The sequence below is a fragment of the Thermothielavioides terrestris genome, chromosome 6 (assembly GCF_000226115.1).
Source record: "Thermothielavioides terrestris NRRL 8126 chromosome 6, complete sequence".
Lineage (NCBI taxonomy): Eukaryota > Fungi > Ascomycota > Sordariomycetes > Sordariales > Chaetomiaceae > Thermothielavioides > Thermothielavioides terrestris.
The window spans coordinates 3,305,925-3,329,393 of NC_016462.1; the positions used below are offsets into that span (position 1 = coordinate 3,305,925).

At 55.0% G+C, this 23,469-nt stretch overlaps 9 protein-coding genes across 9 annotated transcripts; 7 read left to right on the forward strand and 2 right to left on the reverse strand.

Moving 5' to 3' along the window:
• Window positions 1-3,056: 3,056 nt before the first annotated feature.
• On the forward strand, window positions 3,057-3,913 carry THITE_2148467 (uncharacterized protein; the record flags this gene model as incomplete). The annotated part of the gene is made up of 3 exons (XM_003658181.1): window positions 3,057-3,470; window positions 3,564-3,632; window positions 3,665-3,913. The coding sequence occupies 3 exons, from the start codon at window positions 3,057-3,059 to the stop codon at window positions 3,911-3,913; spliced, it is 732 nt and encodes a 243-aa protein (XP_003658229.1).
• Window positions 3,914-5,355: 1,442 nt separating this feature from the next.
• THITE_49921 (uncharacterized protein) lies at window positions 5,356-7,193 on the forward strand (the record flags this gene model as incomplete). The annotated part of the gene is made up of 5 exons (XM_003658182.1): window positions 5,356-5,625; window positions 5,687-5,906; window positions 5,978-6,586; window positions 6,643-6,710; window positions 6,798-7,193. 5 exons carry the CDS (start codon window positions 5,356-5,358, stop codon window positions 7,191-7,193), a joined length of 1,563 nt encoding a protein of 520 aa, XP_003658230.1.
• A 1,002-nt stretch (window positions 7,194-8,195) lies between these two features.
• On the forward strand, window positions 8,196-9,802 carry THITE_2093391 (uncharacterized protein; the record flags this gene model as incomplete). The annotated part of the gene is made up of 3 exons (XM_003658183.1): window positions 8,196-8,219; window positions 8,285-8,378; window positions 8,439-9,802. 3 exons carry the CDS (start codon window positions 8,196-8,198, stop codon window positions 9,800-9,802), a joined length of 1,482 nt encoding a protein of 493 aa, XP_003658231.1.
• A 1,745-nt stretch (window positions 9,803-11,547) lies between these two features.
• THITE_2124766 (uncharacterized protein) lies at window positions 11,548-13,614 on the forward strand. The gene has a single exon (XM_003658184.1). The coding sequence runs from the start codon at window positions 11,880-11,882 to the stop codon at window positions 13,221-13,223; it is 1,344 nt and encodes a 447-aa protein (XP_003658232.1). The 5' UTR covers window positions 11,548-11,879; the 3' UTR covers window positions 13,224-13,614.
• Window positions 13,615-13,641: 27 nt separating this feature from the next.
• On the forward strand, window positions 13,642-14,817 carry THITE_2124767 (uncharacterized protein). The gene is made up of 2 exons (XM_003658185.1): window positions 13,642-13,925; window positions 13,999-14,817. The coding sequence occupies exons 1-2, from the start codon at window positions 13,829-13,831 to the stop codon at window positions 14,706-14,708; spliced, it is 807 nt and encodes a 268-aa protein (XP_003658233.1). The 5' UTR covers window positions 13,642-13,828; the 3' UTR covers window positions 14,709-14,817.
• Window positions 14,818-15,667, reverse strand: THITE_2124771 (uncharacterized protein). Its single transcript, XM_003658186.1, has one exon. It carries the CDS (start codon window positions 15,442-15,444, stop codon window positions 14,926-14,928), a length of 519 nt encoding a protein of 172 aa, XP_003658234.1. The 5' UTR covers window positions 15,445-15,667; the 3' UTR covers window positions 14,818-14,925.
• A 1,115-nt stretch (window positions 15,668-16,782) lies between these two features.
• THITE_2058307 (uncharacterized protein) lies at window positions 16,783-17,783 on the reverse strand (the record flags this gene model as incomplete). The annotated part of the gene is made up of 3 exons (XM_003658187.1): window positions 16,783-16,976; window positions 17,051-17,278; window positions 17,534-17,783. 3 exons carry the CDS (start codon window positions 17,781-17,783, stop codon window positions 16,783-16,785), a joined length of 672 nt encoding a protein of 223 aa, XP_003658235.1.
• A 1,167-nt stretch (window positions 17,784-18,950) lies between these two features.
• On the forward strand, window positions 18,951-19,798 carry THITE_117128 (uncharacterized protein; the record flags this gene model as incomplete). Its single annotated transcript, XM_003658188.1, has 3 exons — window positions 18,951-19,055; window positions 19,123-19,185; window positions 19,256-19,798. The coding sequence occupies 3 exons, from the start codon at window positions 18,951-18,953 to the stop codon at window positions 19,796-19,798; spliced, it is 711 nt and encodes a 236-aa protein (XP_003658236.1).
• Window positions 19,799-20,806: 1,008 nt separating this feature from the next.
• Window positions 20,807-22,822, forward strand: THITE_2124772 (glycoside hydrolase family 5 protein). The gene is made up of 3 exons (XM_003658189.1): window positions 20,807-21,031; window positions 21,103-21,429; window positions 21,501-22,822. The coding sequence occupies exons 1-3, from the start codon at window positions 20,858-20,860 to the stop codon at window positions 22,239-22,241; spliced, it is 1,242 nt and encodes a 413-aa protein (XP_003658237.1). The 5' UTR covers window positions 20,807-20,857; the 3' UTR covers window positions 22,242-22,822.
• Window positions 22,823-23,469: the final 647 nt, after the last annotated feature.

The following is a 23,469-nucleotide window of genomic DNA, read 5'->3' on the forward strand; positions in this document are numbered from 1 at the left end:
TTATCGCCTAGTTAAGTATTATCGAGATTATCCTCTTAGCTAGCGACGATATAGCGATAAGTATACTCCTAGGGAGTAGGCGGCTCTAGAGCTAGAGGAATAAAACCTTTATATAGGGTATATAACGTCTCTTTAATCTTCTTAGATATAGCAGCGTCGTACTTAGAGAGTTGTTTAGCTAACGAGGAGACGTAAAAACGAATGTTATAGCTATAATTAGCTATCTTGACTATCGCCTTAGTTTAAACTATAGAAGTCGGGTCGAATAGGCGTATTATTGATATATTAATAGCTAACGAAGGCCTAATAAAAGGTTTATTAGAGGGCTAAAGAAGAAGAAGGCATTCTAATCGCTATTGGCCATTGCTACTATATAAGAAGAACTAGATGGTTAATCGGCTACTGCTATTGGCGATACTATCGGCGATCGCCACTATATAGACTAATCGATCGATAGTTAAAAATCGTAATCGCTATCGGTAAAACCGCTATACAATCGAGGCTCTTCGACTGAACTGTCGTTCGAAATGGATTAGGTGCCTTCAACGCTATCAACCTCGTCAAGTCGCTATGCGAAGAAAGCGGGGGTTCAACTGGCTACTACTATTGGCAAAGCTGCTATATAGGCTAGTCGATTAATGACGATAAAGGAATAATTAGGTCAATGATCTTATAGTTGTAGCTACTACTTGATATAGAAAAGTGCTGTAGATACGTAGAATAACAAGATGTAGATTGATGATAGTGGTAGATCGAAGATCTAGGCGGTAGTGCGCTAAGAAATATATATCTATAGGGCAGAACATATATGTGTACACCGCTTGCCCGAATGGGCCTAGCGCTACAAAGTCTGTAACATAGGGCGCAGGGCACCCTTATCTAATCTACGTACACAGACATATAGGTCACATGACCCCCCTGTTCCTCCTGCCCTGTATCAATCCTCTTAGTTAGCAACAATGTTGCAATAAGTATATTCCTAGGGAGTAGGCAGCTCTAGAGCTAGAGGAATAAAGCCTTTATATAAGGTATATAACGTCTCCTCGATCTTCTTAGATATAGCGATGTCGTGTTTAGAGAGTTGCTTAGCTAGCGAGGAGGCGTAAGAACAGGTATTATAGCTATAATCGGCTATCTTAACTGTCGCCTTAGTTTAAATTATAGAAGCTAGGTTAAATAGGCGTATTATTAACTAGTTTAATCGGCTAATTGAGGTCGATTAAGGATAGTCGATAAGGGCCTATTGAAAGGTTCGTCGAAGGGCTAAAGAAGAAGAAGGCGTTCCAATCGCTATTGGCTATCGCCACTACGTAAGAAGAACTAGATAGTTGATCGGCCACTATTGTTGGCGACGCTATTAGCGATCGCCATTATATAGACTGATCGATCGATAGCTAAAGATCGTAATCGCTATCGGTAGAACCGCTATACGATCGAAGCTCTTCGACTAAACCATCGTTCAAAGGTAGGATCAGGTGCTTCCAACGCTATCGACCTCGTTAAGTCGCTATACGAAGAAAGCGGGGGTTTAACCGGCTACTACTGTCGGCAAGGCCACTACGTAGACTAGTCGATTGATGACGATAAAAGAAGAAAAGGATCAAGTCAATGATCTTATAGTCGTAGCTACCACTTGATGTGGAGAAGTGCCGTAGATGTGTAGAATAACAAGATGTCGATTGATGATAGTGGTAGATCGAAGATCTAGGCGGTGGTGCGCTAAGAAATATGTGTCTGCAGGGTAGAACATATATGCGTACACCGCTTGCCCGAATGGGCCTAGCGTTGCAAAGTCTGCAACGCGGGGCGCAGGGCACCTTTATCTAATCTACGTACATAGACACATAGGTCACATGACCCCCCTATTCCTCCTGCCCTGTATCAGTATTGATCTATTGCTAAGTAGATAGTTGTATAGCCTCTATTAGCTTTCTACTTATTATAAAGTATATAGGATAATCGAATCGCTAATATACCTATTAGGTATAGCTAATAGGGCTTATAGGAGGAATACAACGTACTTATAGATAATTTATAGCGCCCTCGATAAGATCCTAGGCGAGTAAGGATCCTAAGGTAGATAGCTACTCCGCGTATATATCGAGGGCACTGTCTTCTGTATCTATAAGCGTATATAGCCGCCTAGCAATACAATGGGTATTTAGTGCTAGCGAGCTAGTATTACGAAGAGCTTTAAGATACGTAGCGATCTACGATTTGCTATAGCCGAACCGCTTGGCTATAATGTAAAGAGAAGGTATTGTACAGCTATTAGCCTTGCCTCGAAGGTAGTTGGCATAGTAGCGCGTAAGGGCGTTGTTGAGCTAGCGGGCGGCGTATACACTAGGCGGCTTAGGCAGGCAGTTCGAAGATCTAGGCGGTATAGCGCGTTAAAACACTATAAAAAACATCACCACTTGCAAGTTGGCTAGCGGCAAAATTGATGCAGTTGACACGGTTGTGATCCCCCGTAGCAGGACGCGTTCGTATACAAAATTAGGTGGGGAGGTGTCCGGTTTTTTTGGGGTGTCTAGCAATTTTGTACCCCTCTCTTTTGGAAGAAGAGAGGGCTGCGAAAATACCCACTTTTCCTTTGGCCCTCGGGTACAATCTAGGCAACTCAATCCAAATGGGGCTAGATATTTGAGTTGTTTGAGTTGTTCGGAGCCTTGCTGTCACCATCCTTTTTCAAACAACCGGAAGAAGCGGCATACAAAAGGGCGCCAGTTTCCCACAGTGACCATACTGTACTCAGGTACCTACACTAATCATGTCGTAGCGGTAATACTGCTGCACGGTGCTTTGGGAAAGAATTCGCTTATGCTGTTGGCTGACCTGTGCAGCTGCTGTTGGGGGATTCTGCTTACTGCTGCAGCGTAGCCTGCCGGCTCTTCCGTTACGAATCAGGAAGAGCGGTGTGCTTGAGTGGTGGTGGTGCGCTTGCTAAGGCTTCACATATATTTCAATGCCTCTGCAGTCTCAGATCGCATTAGCAACAACCTGTTATACCCTGGCATCTTGTCCTCTCTGTCGGCTGTGGAACACACTCCAGCACGATGCCTAAGCCAGTCTTTGTCCTCCTCCATGGCGCGTGGCACAGTCCTCGATGCTGGAACCCTCTTGTTGGTGAACTCGCTAAGGCTGGCTATTCAGCCGTCACGCCCGCCCTTCCCTCGACAGGTTCCACTCCGCCTACCCCGGACTGGTCTAAGGATGTCGAAACGATCCGGGACACAGTCTCAGATCTGGTCCAGGAGCATGACGTCGTTGTGGTCATGCATAGCTTCAGCGGCATGACCGGCGGTACCGCCCTAGAAGGTCTGGACAAGCCGGCATGCGCAGCAAAGGGACTCAAGGGCGGAGTTGTTCGACTGATCTACATCGTCGCCTTCCTTGTACCCGAGGGATTCCAGCACTCCCCGTACGGCACTCGAGACAACATGATTCCCGAAATGAGGACCGATTTTGAGGTTTGCAACGCCTCCCCGCATTGCTGCGTTACGATCATCTCTACTGTCTCGCTTTTCATCCAGGACCTAGTCCTGACCGTTTTTCTATGCTAGGCCGGTATCATTACCGTGCGTCCCGAAGATGCAAAGGCCATGTTCTACCAAGACATAGACAACGCGACTGTTGCCGAGCTGGCCAAAACCTGCGCCCGCAGAGCTTTGGAGCTTATTGGAGCACCACGACATATGCTGCCTGGCGAGATATCCCGACCACTTACATCCTGTGCACGGGAGACAAGCCAACCACTGTGGCGGCCGCGCAGCACCTCGTTGACTCGGCGAAGGCAAATGGACGGCACAGGATCGACAACGTTATCAAGGTCGATGCCGGCCACTCTCCGTTCATCAGCAGGCCCGGTTGGACGGCCGCGACGCTCATCCAAGAGGCCATTCGAGAGGGCTAATATGAGGAGAGAAGAAGCAGGAGGAAAAGATGATGTTGGAGATGATAGAGGGCGGGTCTCTTATGCAGTCAAATTGGAATGTAGTAAATACTCAATGGAACTACCTCTAGTTTATTTGCTCTACTCGGGCGTTGGCATTGGACTAAGCAAGAGGGGTTCAGATTCCCAACGATTCCTCCTGAGCATGTACGATTCTCGCTCCTGGAAGGACGCAGTGACGAGGTAAAAAATGGGACCCGGGGTTCTTGCTCACAGCTGACAGTTGACGGGTTGACGGATGCGCTCCCCCCATTTTCTTGTCCTGTCCTAGGAGGGTTGTCAGTACTGTAGTAGCTAGAAACATCTATAACCTATAACTGGACGCACGTCTACATGAAGCACACTGTATCTGATGACTGGCGTGCGGCAGGCAATACTGCACAATAGGGATGACGTTGCTTTCAAGGTCGGGCGGCCGAGATTGCTCCTATGGGGTAATAGCCCTTCACTGACGGCCACGGCTAATAGAGGCAGATTCGCTAGGTGTTGAGATAGACACTTAGGGACTTTAGAGGCTTAGCAAAATAGAGATTCTTGCTAGGAAGGTAAACCTGCGGGGGAGGGAATGGATGCGAGGGCTAGGGCGGGTTTAAAGGGGCCCTACTGGTAACCGGATGTGCTTACTACCCCTGAGGTTTGGCAAATGGATGCTACAATGGCCTGCTGTTTGGCTATTCATTCGGCGAGGTGTAAGTCCCCCATGGTAAACACCCAATCACGCAAGCCGGTCGGGGTCAGAATAGAGGGCGGTGGCAGGGCAACAGCCCCCTCTAAATCGTTTCCTATTCCTAGCGCGTCTCGAACGCGGCGGGCCGCGCCGTCGAGGGCACGATGTTGGCGACGCGTTCGCGTTCGTCCATCTGTCACGACTCAGCCAACACAGGCTCGGCCCTGCCGGCAACGGCTAAACCCTGCTCGACATTCGCATTCTCGCACTCGCCTCGTCCTCTGCTTTGCGAGCTAGCGCTTTGACAGAGGATAGATCCAAGCTAGCGGGTTGCAGAAGCGATATCCCCGCCTGCTGAAAGACAACCAGGGGACGCCTTGCACCGTCTTCTGCCTCGTCAATGGTTGATTCTTGAGAAGGATTGGAGCGCGATCCAACCTTGCAGTGTGCTAAACTTCTCTGGGGTTCCGCGCGGGGCGCTTCGCCGACCGGGCCGTAAGAGGATCCCAAGGGTTCCTCCCGGAAAGCAGCGCCGAAGTCCGAAGCCAATTTGAACAGCACTCCATAACGTTACTTCGCAGGATGGACGCGAAACCGAGGCGAGCACGACGAGACGAGGTACATTATCTCCAATCACTTTGATGGTGTGGCTTATAAGCACGACGGTTTCGCTGCGAAGCTTTTGGCCCAGCTTGCCGCACAATGGAACTTCACTCCAGCCCTCCTTGCATCGACAATGCTTGGCAAGACTTCAGTCATCTTTTGGGTGCTGCTGGACTCGGCGATTGCCGCCTCGAACCATGCGCCTACCGCGGTGCTTGGGTCTGGCCTGGTCATTGGCACCACGACGGTCCTGCCATCGTCCACGGCTACCGTTAAGAAGTTCCTCAGCATTCCGTACGCCGTCACGCCACCGAAGCGCTTCCTGCCGCCCGAGCCTCTCTTCCGCTACGATGGACCCGTGAACGCCACTCAGTCCCTCCGTTATGCATCCAGCAAAATTATGGTAGGCAGTGACGTACCATAGGCACTGAGACAAGTATCTCGAGTGTATTGCTGACTTTTAGAAAGCTCACGAAACCCCGGAGCAAGTGGCCGCCGAGAGCGAGGACTGCCTGTACTTGAATGTTTACGCCCCGGCCCGGCCTAGCTGCAAGGGCGGCAGAGCCGTCATGTTCTGGATCCATGGTGGCGATTTGACGTCCGGTACCAGCTCGGCCTTTGACGGCACAAGCTTCGCTGCCAACCAGGACGTTGTGGTCGTAACAATGAACTATCGTGTGAATGGTATCATGAGAGGATCCGAGTTAGCTCACTCTCCAGACAGAGAAACGGTATCGCTAACACCTTCGTTGCAGTCTTCGGCTTCTCCAACGCGCCCAATCTACCGCTCGAGTCCCGCAACGTCGGTTTTCTGGACCAGAGAACGGCGCTAGCCTGGGTGCAGAGGAACATTGCAGCATTCGGCGGCGACCCGCGGAAAGTGACCATATTCGGCGAGTCCTCCGGCGCGTCGTCCATCGACCGGCTGTTAACCACGATGCGGGACGACCCGCTGCCCTTCCGCGCAGCCATCCTCCAGAGCGGCCAGGCGACCGTGAGCCCGTTCCCCAACGACGGCGGACCCGCGGCTTGGAAAGAGCTCGTGTCCGCCCTGAACTGCACATCGTCGTCTTCGGGTGCGGACGCGGCCGCCGGCGAGCGCGAGGAGTTTGCGTGCGTTCAGAGTGCGGATGCCTTCGCCATCAGGGCCATTCTGAACTCGGCCGCGCTGGATTTTGGCCCTGTCAACGACAACGTCACGCAGCGGGCCACGCCGTTTCCGGATGCGAGACACGCCGCCCGGGTGCCGCTCCTCATCGGCAGCAACGGGCAGGAGGGCATGAATCTAGGGCCGTCGTATGGGATCACCAACTTCTCGTCTGTCACAGAACCGGTCTTGGACCAGTTCTTGACCGTGATAACGGGTAGTGAGGCCGTGACTGCGGAGGTCAGACCGTTGATTGGTGAGATCCAACCTGAGCTGCGTACCCTTGGTACAACTTGTTCGAAGCGGGAGCCCAGCTGTACACGGAGGTCGTGTACCAATGTGTAAGGCCCAACCCATGGCGCTGGATGAGGTTTGCAAGATTGGTTGTGCCATTTTAAGCAGTGACTAACTATTGATCTTGAGTGTAGCCGGCCAAGATTGTGGCAGAGGCCTCTGTCCGAGACAGCATCCCGACATGGCGATACTACTACAACGCTACCATTCCGAATCTTCAGCCTGAAGGATATCCGACTCTCGGTGCTTTTCACGGTGCGGACTTGGATATGGTGTTTGGCACCTACCCTGCTGCAAACGCGACAGAGCAGGAGATTGCGTTGAGTGCGTTCTTGCAGACGGCTTGGGCGACCTTCGCGAAGGACCCAGTGCGTGGTCCGGGATGGAAGGCACTGGACACGTCCAGCAACGAGCTTGCTTGCTTAGGGTGTAGAGGGAGCACTGGCGTTCAGATGATATCTGCGAACGTGACTGATGCAAGGTGCTCACAGTATGCTCCGCTATTCACGGCGTCTACGCCGTATTTCTGAAGTTTGGGGTTGCATCACAGCACCCTTCCGTTGCTGAAATCAGTTATTAGACATTGAAGCTCCAATGTGCTAGGAGAGATGCATTAGAAGACAGAATCAAAGTGGAAGCTCGAGATCGGATCTATCTGGACAAGGACAAATCTCGGAGTGGCTTCAAGCCGCTAGAGTGCTGATGTCGATATAGCGACGCAAACAGCTTGTTTTGAGCCAAACGGGGATAGCTATGATGTCATTGACGCTGCTTAAGGAGTGCAGTCTCCTGTAAGTATGCAATGTGGCTGGCAGCGCTTCTCCCGGGTTGTGTTCTTCCTAGACTCAAATTCAAAGATGGTGATGAGGCTAAGGATGTCTTTGCCAGTTTGCCAACAAGGCCGTTGTTGACCGCGTTCTTCGGAATCGGCTAATCGTGATATTGTCTCACGAAGCCATATTGAAGCATTTGCCAATGATAACATGAGATCCGAACCGTCGAGGATGTGCTCAGGGCGAAGTGGAGAGGCTCTTTTTTGTACATAAGGCGACGAGAGGACGTGCAACTTCTGACCACTCCGCAAAACCGACACAGTTTCCACCCGCCTACCTAGTTACTAAACGTCCCAGGAGGCGAGCAGCGGTTGCTAGGGTGCGGCGTACAATCTAGTACCGTCGTCGGATTTAGCACCCAAATCCAGTCACCGAGAGCGTGCAAGCTAGGTCCCGTTCCCGCCGCACGCCAAAGCTCGATGCAACGCTAGAATGGTTCCTGTCCGGGTCCACGCCGCCCAATCGATCCAGCCACGAGGAGCAGCTTGCAGGAGTCCATCCACAGCAAGCGCTTCCGGGGATCCCCATGGTGCCATTGGCGATCTTGCAATGTCCTGGCATAAATACCGGTTTCTCTGGGTCTAAAGTCCTGAGCATTTGCACAAGCTTTCTAACCACCTCGCATCCACGTGCAATTAGTCTAAAGGATGGATAGCTTCCATAAATTCGTCAAGGGGCTGCCAGTTCTGGTATGTGCCAATGTCGCCGAGACGGCTGCACCTGGTTCTCGGGAGCAACACCAGACAGCTTCCGTGTAGTCCTGACATCTAGCTAACAGTGTTTGCTAGGCCGTATGTGCCGCGGCAGCAGCCAACTACCCTCCCATCCCAGCCGACTTGACCACTCCGGTGCACCAGCGTCTTGCCATCAGCGGCCCGAACTGTAGGCGTCCCGCGCATGGCTCGGCACAGCACAGCGGACGGCGCTAACACTCATCAACAGCCGTAACTGTCGGCTGGAACACATACCAGCAACTGAGCCAGCCTTGTGTCCAATACGGCACCTCGCCAGACGACCTCAGCTCGCAGGCATGCTCGACGTCGTCGGTGACGTATCCGTCGTCGCGCACCTGGTCCAACGCGGTCACCATAACCGGCCTTAAGCCGGCGACCACGTATTATTACAAGATTGTGTCGACAAACTCAACCGTGGACCACTTCATGAGCTCCCGGGTGGCCGGCGACAAGACGCCCTTCACCATCAGCGTCGTCATCGACATGGGCGTCTACGGCGCCGATGGCTACACCATCGAGAACAACCCGGCCAAGCGGGACACCATCCCATCCATCGATCCGTCGCTCAACCACACCACGATCGGTCGCCTGGCGCAGACCGTCGACGATTACGAGTTCGTCGTGCACCCGGGCGACCTCGCCTACGCCGACGACTGGATCGAGAAGGCGCACAACTGGCTGGACGGCCGCAACGCCTACCAGGCCATCCTCGAGACCTTCTACAACCAGCTCGCCCCCATCTCGGCGCGGAAGCCCTACATGGCGAGTCCCGGCAACCACGAGGCCGACTGCGAAGAAGTGGCGTTCGCGGCGACGCTGTGTCCGGACGGCCAGAAGAACTTCACCGACTTCATCAACCGCTTCGGCCGGACGATGCCCACGGCCTTCACATCCACATCGGCCAGCGACGCCGCGAGGGCCAATGCGAACCGGGCTCGCCAGCTCGCGAACCCGCCGTTCTGGTATTCCTTCGAATACGGCATGGTGCACTTCGTCATGATCGACACCGAGACGGATTTTGCCGACGCGCCGGACGCGCCCGGCGGTTCCGCGGGACTGGGATCCGGCCCGTTCGGCACGTATGCGAACCAGCAGCTCGACTTCCTCGCGGCCGATCTCGCCTCCGTGGATCGCACCGTTACCCCGTGGCTAGTCGTCGGCGGACACCGGCCGTGGTACACGACCGGTGGCAGCGGGTGCGCTCCGTGCCAGGCTGCCTTCGAGCCGCTGTTGTACAAGTACGGCGTTGACCTGGCCATCTTCGGCCACGTGCACAACAGCCAGCGGTTTACGCCCGTCGTGAACAACACGGCCGACCCGGCCGGCATGACCAACCCGAAAGCGCCCATGTACATTGTTGCCGGCGGCGCGGGCAACATCGAGGGCCTCAGCTCCGTGGGCACCAACGTCTCGTACAACCGGTTTGCCTACGCTGATGACTTCAGCTACGCAACGGTTAGCTTCTTGGACACCCAGCGGTTGCGCGTTGACTTCATCCGCAGTGACGACGGTGCCCTGCTCGACAGTTCAATCCTCTTCAAGGAACATGACGAGCAGTTTGTTGTGCAGTGATCTAAGAGACATATGGATGTAGATATCCGCCACGAGCTTGGCATGATGTGCCATCATAAGGATGCGCTGTCCCAATTATGTGTGCAAACGGACCACGCAGTCTTCTCACGAAGAAACGAGAAGCAAAACTGTGATCGAATTGCTTTCTGAAACGTGTACTTGCCATTTCATCGAGGGGAGCCAATCTCGGAGGGAAGACGGGCGGTCAGGGCAGCCGCAGGACTGCCAGCCAGTCCCCCCAAAGTCCACCACGGTTTACATCTCGCGTGGACGTGGGAGTCTGAATGGCGGGACTCGAAAATAAAGCAGTGGCAGGCAGCGAGTGTGCGGAAAGTTGTGGGAAGGCTTGCGAGAATTCGGATGAAAATCGCTGGGCGGGCCGGCGCGATGGTGCTCGAACGGAAGGGTGCGAGAGTTTCTAAGCTTAGGACTTTCAGCGCAAGCAATGGCGGCACCGTATTGCCTGGTGTCTACGTGCTACCTGGCACATAACACGCACCACCTTCAACTCTCGGTCCCTGTCAGCTTGCCATCGTAGCTACAAGGTCGGCACGGCCCTGGAGGATGGAGGCGGCATAGCATCTCAGTCCAGCGCACACAGGTGTTGACCATGTTGGTAGGCTTGAAGCTGTAGCCTGTCAGAAGGTTATGGCTAAAGAGGTCCCGCCAAGACTAATTTTGGAGACTGCCGCTTACAAGTATTTACAAATCGCCAAGAAGGCCACGACTTTGAGCAACATCAACAACATCAACAACGAACAATCGCAAAGACTCGTAGCAGCAACTTTACGAAACCTCAACCAAATCGAAAAAAAAAGAAAACCGACATAACCCGAATCCTAACCTTAACCCGCATCCTCACCATACCCGAGCCCTAACTAGCGGGGGGCTAACGTCGCCCCCCGTACCCCCGGCGAACTAACCGCTTGGCGATAGTGCAAACGCCTTGGCGATCGTAGTTGCGTAATAACGTTGTAAAAACATTGCCGACAATTGGCCGAAATTAGTCTTGGCGGGACCTCTTTAGCCATCAGCTCCTGGGGCCTCAATACCGGCCATCCGGCACCCTCGGGCCGAACTGCCGTAGTTAGGATCCACCAGAGCCACAGATCTGGGTGCCCAAGATGGGCCCTCTCTTCCACAGTCTTCTTGAATACAACGAACAACACCACCATTGAACAACATCTCTGTGTATCAGGCACTTCGTGATAGCTTCATTGCTTGCATCCTGCGCAGTGGTTCAGACAGAGGCATCCCTTTGCCTTCCTCACGAGGCCGCGAAGTAGCTGCGTGGAGCTACCTAACAACCCCCTGGAAATCATCTTGGGCGGTCGTCGTTAAAGAGGTCCCGCCAAGACTAATTTCGGAGACTGCCGCTTACAAGTATTTACAATCGCCACGGGGTGAGCGGGGCCACGACAACATCAACAACGAGAATTGCAAAGACTCGTAGCAACAGCTTCGCGAAACCTCAACCAAATCGAAAAAAAAAGAAAACGAAGTTAACCCGCACCCTAACCTTGACCCTCACCCTAACCATAACCCTCACCCTAACCAGCGGGGGGCTGGCGCCGCCCCCCGCACCCCTAGCGAACTAACCCTTGGCGATAGTGCAAACGGCTTGGCGGTCTTGGCGGGGTACTGACGGTGTAAAAACATTGCCGACAATTGGCCGAAATTAGTCTTGGCGGGACCTCTTTAACGTCTACCATGAAATTACAGGTCGCAACCTGGAAAGAACCTGTCTTCCATTTTGCGATTGCCCTCCCGCTTGCCTGGGCGGGCCCAGAGGTTCCAGGTTTCTCTTCACAAGGAAGGCTGGTGGCAGTCGAGCGGAGCTCCGCCAGTTCAAGTCACATGCTTTGTTTTGGCGGTGAGGGCAGTTTTAGCAGGCTGTGTTTGGTTCTCTTCGGATGCCCTAACAAAAAGCAAAAGCCCTTCCAGGTTTGTTCCTGAAGGCGCAACTTGGATTGCTCGCTGAACTTCTCCCTTCTTCCTCATCACCTCGGCAGTGATCGTATTCTACGCCGCCGCCGCAGCGCCTCCATCCTTCCTTCGCGAACCTGCGGGAGGCAACATGGCAAGCGCCACGAACGACCCAAGCATTTACAAAGGGCCCGTCGGACCCCTCCGCCACCGCTGCCCGCAATGCACAGCAACAGGCCCCAAGCTCCTCCGATGCAGCGGCTGTCGCGCTGTCCGCTACTGCGGCCGTGACCACCAGGTCGCCCACAGGACTATGCACAAATCCGCTTGCACCAAGATCAGGAAAGCCCGCGCCAAGGTCGCCGAAGAAGACCACCGTATTCGCAACGCCACGCCAGACTTCATGACCCCAGCCAACGCATTCGAGACAGACGTCGGCCACTTCTGGGGCCTCGTCCACACGCGCGACTACATGCGCGCGCGCTTCGACCTGGCCGAGCAGCTACTCCAGCTAGGCACATTCGACGGCGTGACCGAGGCCCTCGAGCACATGCGGGATATGCTGAGGCTGTGTCGGGGCGACAACCTTGGGTTGCGGAACATCGTGCCGGCGATCATGCTGCGACTGGATCTCGACCAAGAGTGCTATGATTTCGTCAAGTGGTGGGCGACGTGCGACCCAGACGGCCACTACGATTGGGGCGACACAACGTTGCCGTACCTCAATATCCGAGGGGCTGACGTGCTTGAGGATCCGGGTTTTCTTCTTGGCAAATATGCGGCGTTGAACCACGTTATTGCTGTTCTGCTGCTGAAGCTGAAGCTGCTCGTCGACATTCGCAGTCTGAAGATCACCCGAAAGATCCTCGCCCGGCGCCGCCTCCCCTTGGAGCTTTGGAAGCAGATCGAACTGGAAGCCATCCGGAGTCCCCTCTCCGCTAAGCTTCAGAAAGAGTCACCCGAGTCACTGCTCAAGTTAGAGGCGAAGCTCCTAAACCACATCCGCCAGCTCGGCACTACCCTGGTCAAAGTCAATCAGCACTTCATGTTCCACCTCTTCGATCCAGACGAAGCACTCTCCGCCAAGCCCATGGCATTCTCATTCGGCTCCTGGGAAGAAATGGCCCTCGCGATGCAGAACTCGTACGCCGCGTGGTGGGAGACGGAAGGCGTCCTAGACCTGCTGAAGGACGCGCGTGCGTGCGCGGCGCGGGACTCGGAGAACGAGATTGAAGGCATGATGGAGAGCGAAACGTTCAGGTCGGGGGCGGGCTCGCGCCGGACGGCGGAGCAGCTGCTCGCGGACGTGAGCGTGAACCGGATCTGGGGATACTTGGACTACGCGGTCGAGAACGCCTCGTACTTGGGCCCCTGGTCTGAGCGGCCTTCTGAGAGGCATACGAGGGAGAATAGGGAGAGTTGGGAGAGGGCTGCGAGAGAGGAGGCAGAACTCGAGGCCTCGCTTGATGAAGAGGAGTGGAGTGACAGTGAATAGCTTTCTCTTTGTCAGATACTCTCAAGAGTGTTATGGCCTCGTTTGCGCCGAAAAGTTTGCATCCTTGTGCCCAACCAAAACCGCATACAGCGGGCCAGCAGCGTGGGAAGGCCGTCTTTCAGCCGGAACATGTCCTTGATGGCATGTATAGCACGAGACTTGCCTGTGGCCCCCTCGACCAATCGCTCCTCGAAAAGATCTGTCGAAAAGCCTGGGAATAAAAGCGAAGCTTGACTTCCCTCTTACAGTGCATACACTATGTGCATGCAACCACTGTTACAGAGCTCACCCTGAAGCTTCGCTTCAATGAAAAATAGGGACCCTATGGCGACTATCTGCGTCTGCAAGTCTAAAGCGAAGCCGAGCGGTAAGTTACCTACGGAAAATTAACACTGTGCAAACCGCGCTAAATCACATGATTTGGCCCTCCAGCCGGCCCTCGAAAACTGCGGAGAAGCCTGGTCTTTGTGCCTTAAACGATTCCGCATGTCATGCCGCTTTCCCCTCCCGCCCTTTTCCAGCTCGCTTCATCTCAATAATCCCGAGACAACTGCCAGCTGAGCTCAGCTTCGTGCACGGTGCAAATAGCGCTGGGGCCGGGCAACATGACTCACAATGTCGATGGTGATGGCGCATCAAGTGCCACGGCAAGTGAGTCGGAGTCCGAGCGCAGCGCTCGGCTTGCGACTGATGAGCCTGAAGGTACGAATATTCAATGGCGAAATTCTCGGCTTCTCCGGTCCCTGGTTCAGCCTCAAGCTGATAGTCCTGCTAGGAACGGTCATTTTCGAGCTGTTCGGTCGCAAGGTCATCCGGCATGGCGACAAGGCAACCAAGATCAATCCAGACGGCATCAAACAATCCGAAATAGACGTGATGCGCTTCGTTCGAGAGCGCACTACGATCCCGGTGCCGCATGTATACGAATTCTCGCCTACGTCCATCACCATGGATTATGTGGAAGGTTCAACGCTGCAGAAAGCGTGGAACGGCCTCTCCAAGACTGAGCAGACTGCCATTTGTGCTGAACTCCGCGACTACCTCGGCCAGTTGCGGGAAATCAAAGGCTCGTACATCGGCGCTTTCGGCCGGGGCCCAGCCGTCGACTCGCGACACTTTGCCTTTGAGGGAGGGCCCTTTGCTACAGAGGCCGAATGGAACGACTTTCTTCTCGAAGGCCTCGTGAAAACGTGTCCAGCCGTCATGCGGAGCATGGTGCATAGCCAGCTGCGGACGGATCACGACATCGTGTTGACGCACGGTGACTTGGTCGCGACAAACATTCTCGTTCGTGATGGCCACATTGTAGCACTCATCGACTGGGAGCGGGCGGGGTTCTATCCCGAGTACCTGGAGATGGTTAAGCCGCTCCGAGGTCCGGATTGGCGGATCGGCTACTACAACGCTTTCCCTGACCTCTTTCCTCGCAGGTATGACGCGGAATATTTGGTGGACCAGTTCATTGGCCGCATATCAAGGCGCTGAGCGAACAGATCAATACCTTATGCTTCCCTTTCTCGCGCGGAGCTGAAACCATCGGTTCGCTCACATCCTTGGGGCTGTGTATGGCAGAGAACATTCAGGGAAAAGAAATTCTAATTCCAAATATCTGCATGTCCACGGTCCAACCTTTCGCGAAGAGACGTCCAACTCCTAATCCCCAACTCCAGATGACAAACATGTGCCCGTGCTCCTTTCAAAACTAGGCCATATCAGTGGCCTGCAGGATGAGCTCGGCCATTCCGTCAATCGCCATGTCCCTTTGTTCGGTCGAGATAAGCCCAGCATTGACGCAACTGGTCAACGCGTCACCGACCCAGCTCTGACAGTTCCAGTCGTATTCAGCGTTGTTAACAGGCGTGGCCCAAATGGCATTTCGCAGGCGCCTGTCGGACGAACCGGTTGCGACGATGGTTGCGACATGCACACTGCCCGTAAACAGCTCGCTGCCGGTAGGGTTGCGTTCGATGCTCTCCTCCCGCTGAAAGATCCCGGCTGATCCCGTTACATGAAGGAAGTTCCGCCCAATGATTGATCCGTCCTCGTTCAGGTGTTCGATATACAACCCGGTGTGTCTGGTTTCCGGGAGGTCCAACGGGTCTCCGCTGAAGACGATGACACTGAGACGCTGGAATTTCTGCCTTGTTTCCTTCACTGTCTTTCCGTCGGACTTTGGGCTGCTGCTCTTGGAGGATTTTCCGGAAGTCTTGGATGTTCCCATTGCTGTTCTGGCTCTGGCTGCCCAGAACTTGGGGATGATTGGATGCAAATCAGGCGGCGCGAGAAAAAAGAGGGGTTGGTTGTCGGTGGCACAGCCCTTCTTCGACCTGACGAAGTTGCCTTGAAGCGGTTTGCGAGGAGCTGCGGTAGTGATTGCTCCTGAAATATGGAGTCAAAAGAAGGTGGAAGCAGAAGTTAGAGGGTTCAAAGTCTCATTTGCAAGGACACCGAGGAGCGCCGCTCTTTTTAACATCTGATGAGCTCTGCTCCTTTCGAAGCTGGTTCCAATACCATTGCCAAGAAGGGTCGGAATGACAGGCCACTGAGAGCGACTTCCTAGGCGCAGGTGCGAGGCTGGTCTGGACTCTCCCAACAACTAGTCGATATCCGTCGATATCCGCCAGTCGTTCTCGGCCGGACGTTGCTAACTCGGACGCTGACCCCGACGCGCCACCTCCTGGCGCCTAGATTGCACGTTTATCAGTGAGCGATTAGGCGCTGGGCTTCATGTTGGGTCTCTTCAAGCGCCTGCGCATGCATAGATAGATAGCCCCACAGTGTTGGCCCAACAGCTCAACAGGCATGCGTGTCACATTGCAGAGCTGGAGATCAGGGCCACAGGCGCGCGGGAACGGGCTTCGCTCCCGAACGACTCCCAATCTTGGCTTCGGCGCACCGCGGGCACGGCCCCGCAGCTGGGTTCGGGCATTCGCCGTGCCATTGCCCTTGCGGCCCACTCAGCGTGTTCGGTAATTGTTACTGGAATAAAGGCCCTGAGAAGAAGAAGAAAAAAGAAAAACCTCCCCCCCCCCCCCCCCCCCCCTTTTTTTTTTTTTTTTTTTTTTTTAAGCTCAGTGGTATGACACCTGTACCTCAAGATCACGTCTTCGGCATGCTCAGCATGCCTCATTTGTGAGGCAAGGGCATCAAGGTCGACTACTCCAAGTCAATCGTCAGTGTCTCACCAAATTCACTGCCACTTGAGTCGAGCATGGAAGCCTGGCCCTGGGCCATTTCTCCCTCATCGACGAGGCCTACACTATTCCGGCCATGATTAGCGCCGAGAAGCTGCCTCTGTCAACGAAGCCCTGGCATGCCACAGAACCCGAGGCGACCCTCGAAGGGGCCGAGCTCCTGCCGTTTAGCTTGCTGGTAACCGCGTTGCTTACGGCCTGCAACGTGTTTCATCTTCGACCGGGTGACTTGTCGCACGTATTTAACTATCGTGGCAAAAACAAATTGAGACATGTGGGCAACGCTCCAATGTGCCCCCAGGTGCACGCTCTACCAAGACCAGCCTACTTATGCACATAAAATCCACTTTGTTCGATCACTAAACCTAGGCGTTGTCGTCCCACGTCACAGCTCTGCTGCGGGCCCAGTTCCTGATATCCTCAAAATTCCGGCATGTGTGCAACGTCGAGAAATCCGGCCAGGGATCATCATCCCCCAGCTCAGGGTAGAGCTTGAAGGTGAAAACGCCAATGTCTGCTTGGCACATCAAATTCATCCGCAGTGTCTCCAAGCAGTGATCTGCATATGCCTTGTTAGCATCCCTCACCATCGACCATCTTTCAAGGTTTCTAGAAAAAGGAAGAGGAACATACCGACGTGACCCCGAACATCCTCCTCATCGTAGTTGATGTCACCATCCTCATCCAGATAGTACTCCTTCCATGTGAACTGCCGAAGCAAGTTCAGGCAATGTAGCTGGTGGAATACTTCGATCGCGGCGCGGTAGCCGACCTTGCCGGTCTTGGGGTCCGTGATCTTGAGGGAGTTCAACGGCAGGCCGAGACGCTTCACTTCATCCTCGGATATCATCATGTCGCCCACTGCCATGTGGAGTCAGATTGCCGCTTAACGTGAAATTGTGTGAACCTCGGACTGCTTGCTGCCTCACCTCTCGATATCTGCTCCCATGCTTCATCAACCTCTGGCCCCTTGCCGACATAGGGGGACCAGCTCATGATCGGGGTCAGGTTGTATCTGACGGTCTCATATTTGACGATTGGCGCGGCAGGTGCTGCATCGCCGTTAGTTGAGGCGTTGAAGCTTCGGCACCTCGGTGGTTGGCAGGTATTGCTCACAGTAGGTGGAAACTTGCTTCGTGATGACCAGGTCAGACGGCCGTGCATATCTCATGCAGAATGCCAATGCGAATAACGTGATCGAGATGGACAGCAGGACAGCGTGCCCAATCCATACCCAGTGCTGCACGACTCGCCGCACCGGTCGTGTCCGGTAGAGGGCCTCCAAGCTGAGTCTTCTCTTCCAGGCACCCTTCTCGGAGTCTCGCTCCTCGTCGAGGAGAGGGACGGGCTCGTAGTCCTCGGCCATGGCGAACACGAGAGTAGGTAGGTAAACAACCCACTTCAACTCAGGTAAGGCCCGACGTTCAACAACAAAATTGCTCCCAGTCGTATTCCAAAAAAGACAAGCTCATTCAAGGATGCCGAAGGCGAGATAGAGACAGGTAACAGGTAGATGATTCGAGGGACGCCAGTCGGCAGGCGAAGGAAATGTGATGTGGTATGCAACCTGTCAACCGTGTACAATAATATTCTGAAATCTTGCGACTCCAGAATCCCTTTGAGGCACACTTCAGTTTCAGGGCCATCACGAGGAGACAAGATGAACCATGGCGGGCAAGCGATGTTGCGCGAGACGCCTGAAGGCCCTCAGGCAACTGGTAGCTTGACCAGTATCCTGAGAGTTCAGAGCGGCGTTCCAGGTGTTTCGTCTGGGCTCTGAGACGCTCAGGGGAGTCAGGGTCCGCTGGCGCGAGCGAGCACTCTGTGGAAGCGAGGCTTCGCGACGAGGGGAAGCCAACCAGAGCCTTCCAAAAAATCGATACCGCCGACACCCCGGACGCTGATCACTGCAGCCAAAACCAAGCCTTTGCCAAGGGAGATCCGAAGCGAGGAAGCCGCTTCCGTCTAGCCCTTGACCTGGAAGCCTGCCAGGTTACATCCGTTTAGGGATGGTTTCCGCAAGTCGATCCCCCTGGGCAACCCATCCATGGATGTGCCTCTCGCTTCTCTTGCCGAATCAACCTGATGGTACTCGATGACGACGTTGCTGCGGTTTTACTTCTCCCTTCACGCCGACGGCGCCTGCCTGCTTTCTGCCACGAGGTAGTGTAGTGTACATACAGGTCAAGTTTAGCCAAGACCTGAAACCTGGGGAAGGTCGATCATTCTGATACTTGTGCCACTTCAGCTTTTGCTCGCCTGCGCAGAGCAACCAATCGGCATCTGTGCCTTACATACACCCTAGCTTTTGCTTGGCATAGGCCACAGCGCTGGACAGCTGTGTGTGAGATGTTCAACTTGGATATAAGTGAGCCTTTGCTCTGGGCTTGGCGGTTCGCTCTCTCTCTGCATCCGCTCGCATCGCCGATTTCCTGCCCTTTGTTTTCCTTTTGCTTCGTCCTTCTCTTCTCTTGCTAGATTGACTCTAGTCACTCTTTAGCTGCTGGCCGGCCATTTTGACTGGATTGCAAAGATGCATGCTACATTCGGACAGTTCCTCGTTGCCGGCGTGATCGCCGCCTCGGCGGTGTCGTCCTTCTCCCTCTCACCCGCCGGGACTGAGGTGGCACGGCTTGTGGTATGCTACTTCCCCAAAGCTTGGCAGGCCTTCCTGACCGGGTACTCAACTGATCCGCGTTTAACAGGCCCCCGTCGTCGCCTTGGCCGCCCCCGCCTACGGCCTCCCTTCGATGATCCAAGACCGTGCTGTAAGTCGAAAGAATACCTTAGTCCTAAAATAGTTCGGCAAAATTCTGCTGCTGACCCCAAATCCCGCAGCCGCACCACCAAGGAAAGGGCAAGAAGAAGAACGGCCGCGCCGTGGCTGAGGAAGACGACGACGAGGATGACGACGTCGTCGAGCTTGAGTCCCGTGAGCCCCACCACCAGGGCAAGGGGAAGAAGAAGAACGGCCGTGACCTCGAGGAACTTGAGACTCGCGAGCCGCACCACCAGGGCAAGGGAAAGAAGAAGAATGGCCGTGACCTGGAGGAGCTTGAGGTGCTGGAGACGCGCGAGCCTCACCACCAGGGCAAGGGAAAGAAAAAGAATGGCCGTGATCTCGAGGAGCTGGAGGCCCGTGAGCCCCATCACCAGGGCAAGGGCAAGAAGAAGAATGGTCGTGACCTCGAGGAGCTTGAGACACGCGAGCCTCACCACCAGGGCAAGGGCAAGAAGAAGAATGGCCGCGACCTGGAGGAGCTTGGGACTCGCGAGCCTCACCACCAAGGCAAGGGGAAGAAGAAGAATGGCCGTGACCTGGAGGAGCTCGAGGCCCGAGAGCCTCATCATCAGGGCAAGGGCAAGAAGAAGGGCAACTGAGCCGGCCAAGCTCCGTCCTCAGCACCTTTTAACCAACCCCGTCCTGCTTTCTCTGCTCTTTTTCCCGCCAACGGCTTTGTATGTCTTCTCGTCCAGTCCGAAGTTTGACCCCCACATCTCCCTGGGACTGCGCCTCAATCCTGAGGCCCTCGGTGCCACTGACATGGGGAGATGGCCGGGGTGGTTTGCATAGTCGCGATCGCAGTAATCCAGATATCAGCTTGCTCGACTAGCCATTCACAGTGGCAATCTCCAAGACGTGACTTCAAGATAATTGATTAGTTCCTGCGCGCTCTTGCATCCATACGCATTCGGTCAACAACAAGGCCGCGCTGCTTCGATAGGTGCTCGTAGGTAAGCAAGCCTACGTTGCTCGAGGCGAGCTGGTAGTGCAACCGTACTACACACACTACTTGGAGATCTCCAGACACTGTCTACCTGCCTGCTGACACCACGTCTCAGTTCGAGTTTATCAACGAACCAAGCCACGGAGCCGCCACTTGGGCAAGTCGTACATGCTCCCGCCGGGCTATGATGTCTGACCACTGAACTCAAAAACTCGTGGGGCCCCAGTGTTGTTATTGGGCCCCTTGTGGCGTAGTGCCGATATTCCAACATGTGAGTTAGCCGCCGCTGTGGGCGTGTTGTCTTGGAGATGAAGTCCCATGAATGTGGTTCCCCTTTCACACGCGGGCAAAGCTATCCAGAATCGGGGACACGGATAGGGGCAGGCCGCAACTCCACCCACTAGCGAGGCACGCAACAAGGCGACCGGGGCATAGCACCTCTCAAAGAGCCGAGATTTGACTCGCGAAATCCATCACAAAAGCGCAGAGATTGGGCCTGACGAGCTGCAGAAACCGGGGCCACTTCCGCATCTGCCAAGCGCAGCCAACCCTGCCCTTTTCCAGAAGGCGGCCCAACAGCCTCCGTGGTTCAATCGGGCAACAAGACTTGGGAGTGATAAATACCAGGTACCTATCAACACAATGGTACCGCGAAGTTGAGTTGATCTTCTTGTGGTACATGTTGGGATTCCGGAATCTCGGGACCATCGCAATGCACATATCCTTCTCGCGTCTGTTCGTCACCAGTGTCCTGGCTCTTGCGGCTGCTGCTGCCCCGAGCCGTAAGGACCCTGGCTTCGTTTCCGTCGAAGATGGCATCTTCAAGCTTGACGGCAAGGACTTCCACTTCGCGGGGAGCAATGCCTACTACTTTCCTTTTAATGGGGTCCGTCCCATCTCTCCACTGGACGTTGTGTTGTTCGCCCGGGAACGCTGACAGGAGTTGATGAGTTTTAGAACCAGCAAGACATCGAGAAGGGGTTGACGGCGGCTAAGAAGGCAGGACTCACCGTCTTCCGCACCTGGGGGTTCAACGACAAGAACACCACCTACGTGGCTGGCGGCATGCCCCAGTACGGTGGCGAGGGTGCTGGTGCCACAGACGTAGTGTTCCAATACTGGCACAACGGCACATCCACCATCGATCTCTCCGGGTTCGACAAGGTCGTGAACGCCGCAACCAAAGTTGGCATCAAGCTCATCGTTACCCTGACCAACAACTGGGCCGACTATGGCGGCATGGACGTGTATACCGTCAACCTCGGCGGAAAGTACCACGACGACGTACGGTGAAGCCCCGTTCTCAGCCGCGCTGCCTGACGGACTGCTGCAACTAAAGCTGACACGGGATGCAGTTCTACACCGTCGGCAGCATCAAGAACGCCTACAAGCGGTACGTCAAGCAGATGGTGACGCGCTACAGGGACTCGCCCACCATCTTCGCGTGGGAGCTCGCCAACGAGCCTCGCTGTGGCGGCGACGCGGTGCGCAATCTGCCCCGCAGCGACAACTGCACGCCCGAGACCCTGGACGCGTGGATTGCCGAGATGAGCGCCTACATCAAGACGCTCGACCGCCGCCACCTGGTCACCTGGGGCGGCGAGGGCGAGTTCAACCGGCAGTCGGACGACTGGGCCTACAGCGGCGCGGACGGCGGCGACTTCGACAACGAGCTCGCCATCGACACCATCGACTTCGGCGTCTTCCACTCGTACCCGGACTGGTGGAGCAAGACGGTCGAGTGGACGGACCAGTGGATCCGGGACCACGCCGCGGCGGGGCGCCGCGCCGGCAAGCCCGTGGTGCACGAAGAGTACGGCTGGCTGACGCCGGACAAGCGGCTGGCGTTGACCGGCAAGGTGGACAACCGGACCCGCGTCGAGGTGATGGGCGGCTGGCAGAAGACCATGGTGGCCGAGAAGATGGCGGGGGACATGTACTGGCAGTTCGGCTTCTCCAATTACTCGTACGGCCGGAACGACGACGACGGGTTCACCATCTACCTGGACGACGCCGAGGCCCGGCCGCTGGTGTACGACCACGCGAAGGAGATGAATGCCCTGAACTGCCGCCTGCCTGTACATGCTGCGGAGTAAGGGGTATGTGAGATGGATAGCAGCGAAATGCCTCTCTTCAGTTCTTTCATTAGCTCCGTGTATTTACCTAGGTAGTTCATGGCAGAGTTCAACTAGTCATTAATTGACCTAAAGACCCTCCCAGAACGCCAACGCTTCCTCAAAGACTCCTTAAAAGAATATCAAATCCATAATCCAACCCCCATGGCAAGGTTCCACCGAAAGCCTGCTCTAATTACATTTGATCATCTCGGCAAATAATCAGATGCACGACCATCATTCCTCCAGAAGCCAGGGCACGACAGGTAGCGTCTTCCTTCTGCCCCTGCCCCTTGAGAGTTTGAACGGGTTGTCGTAGGTTCTCCTGCGCCCTCTCAACCTAAATCTCCAGCTCTTCGTTCTCGCCGTCCTGGACGTGTTTCCTGTCGAGCTCGCTCTCTCCGCGTAGCTGTCGACTGGGGCCGAGGCAGTTGCGAGAGAGACCGAACCATTCGCGTACCCGCTGCCGTCGTCATTGCTGTAGCACGACCGGCCTTCCACGATCGTTTTGTCCTCGCAGATCAGGTACAGCTGGGCAGTGCCAACGGCGTATGCAGACCTAATATAACGTGAAGAAAGCCACGGTCAGAGAGTCCCAGCTTGGCTGGCCTTCTTGTAGGGGGTAAATGCGTGCCCGTACCCAGTACCTGCTTCACTCCCACACGGAAGAGACTGGTTGAGCGTAAATGAGGCCACGTCAAGGTTGATTTGCAACCAGATGTGAAGGCTGCTGTTCCCCAGTGTCCCGTTGAACTCGCAGAGGTAGTTGGCTCGCAGCGCACAGCGGAGCCGCTCCGTGGTGTTGGTCAAGGTATTTGTGATCGTCCAGGACGCGTTTCCGGGCTGCACTCGCTCGTCGCCGGTGTAGGTAACGTTCAGCCGCTCAACCAGCCACATGTTCTTGATCGTCGCGCCGTCCGAGCAGGCAGGCGCTGTCTGCGGAGGTGCTATTAAGGCTTGCCGGCGGTGGTTGTGCGCTGCTGAAGCGGCGCCGCCTGTCGTCCATTGAAGGGCACAAGCCGCGATGACGGCCGGGACGGCGCGGCAGGGCAATTTCATGATGAAGCCGGAGGCAGAAAACCAGGGTGAATGCTGCAAGGCGCTCCGGAATTATCGCGATCTGAATGTAAGCCCGGCGGAGGGAGTCGGTATCACGAGCCCTATTTTCGGACAGTTGAGGGTCCTGATGGATCACGCCCCATCAACAGGT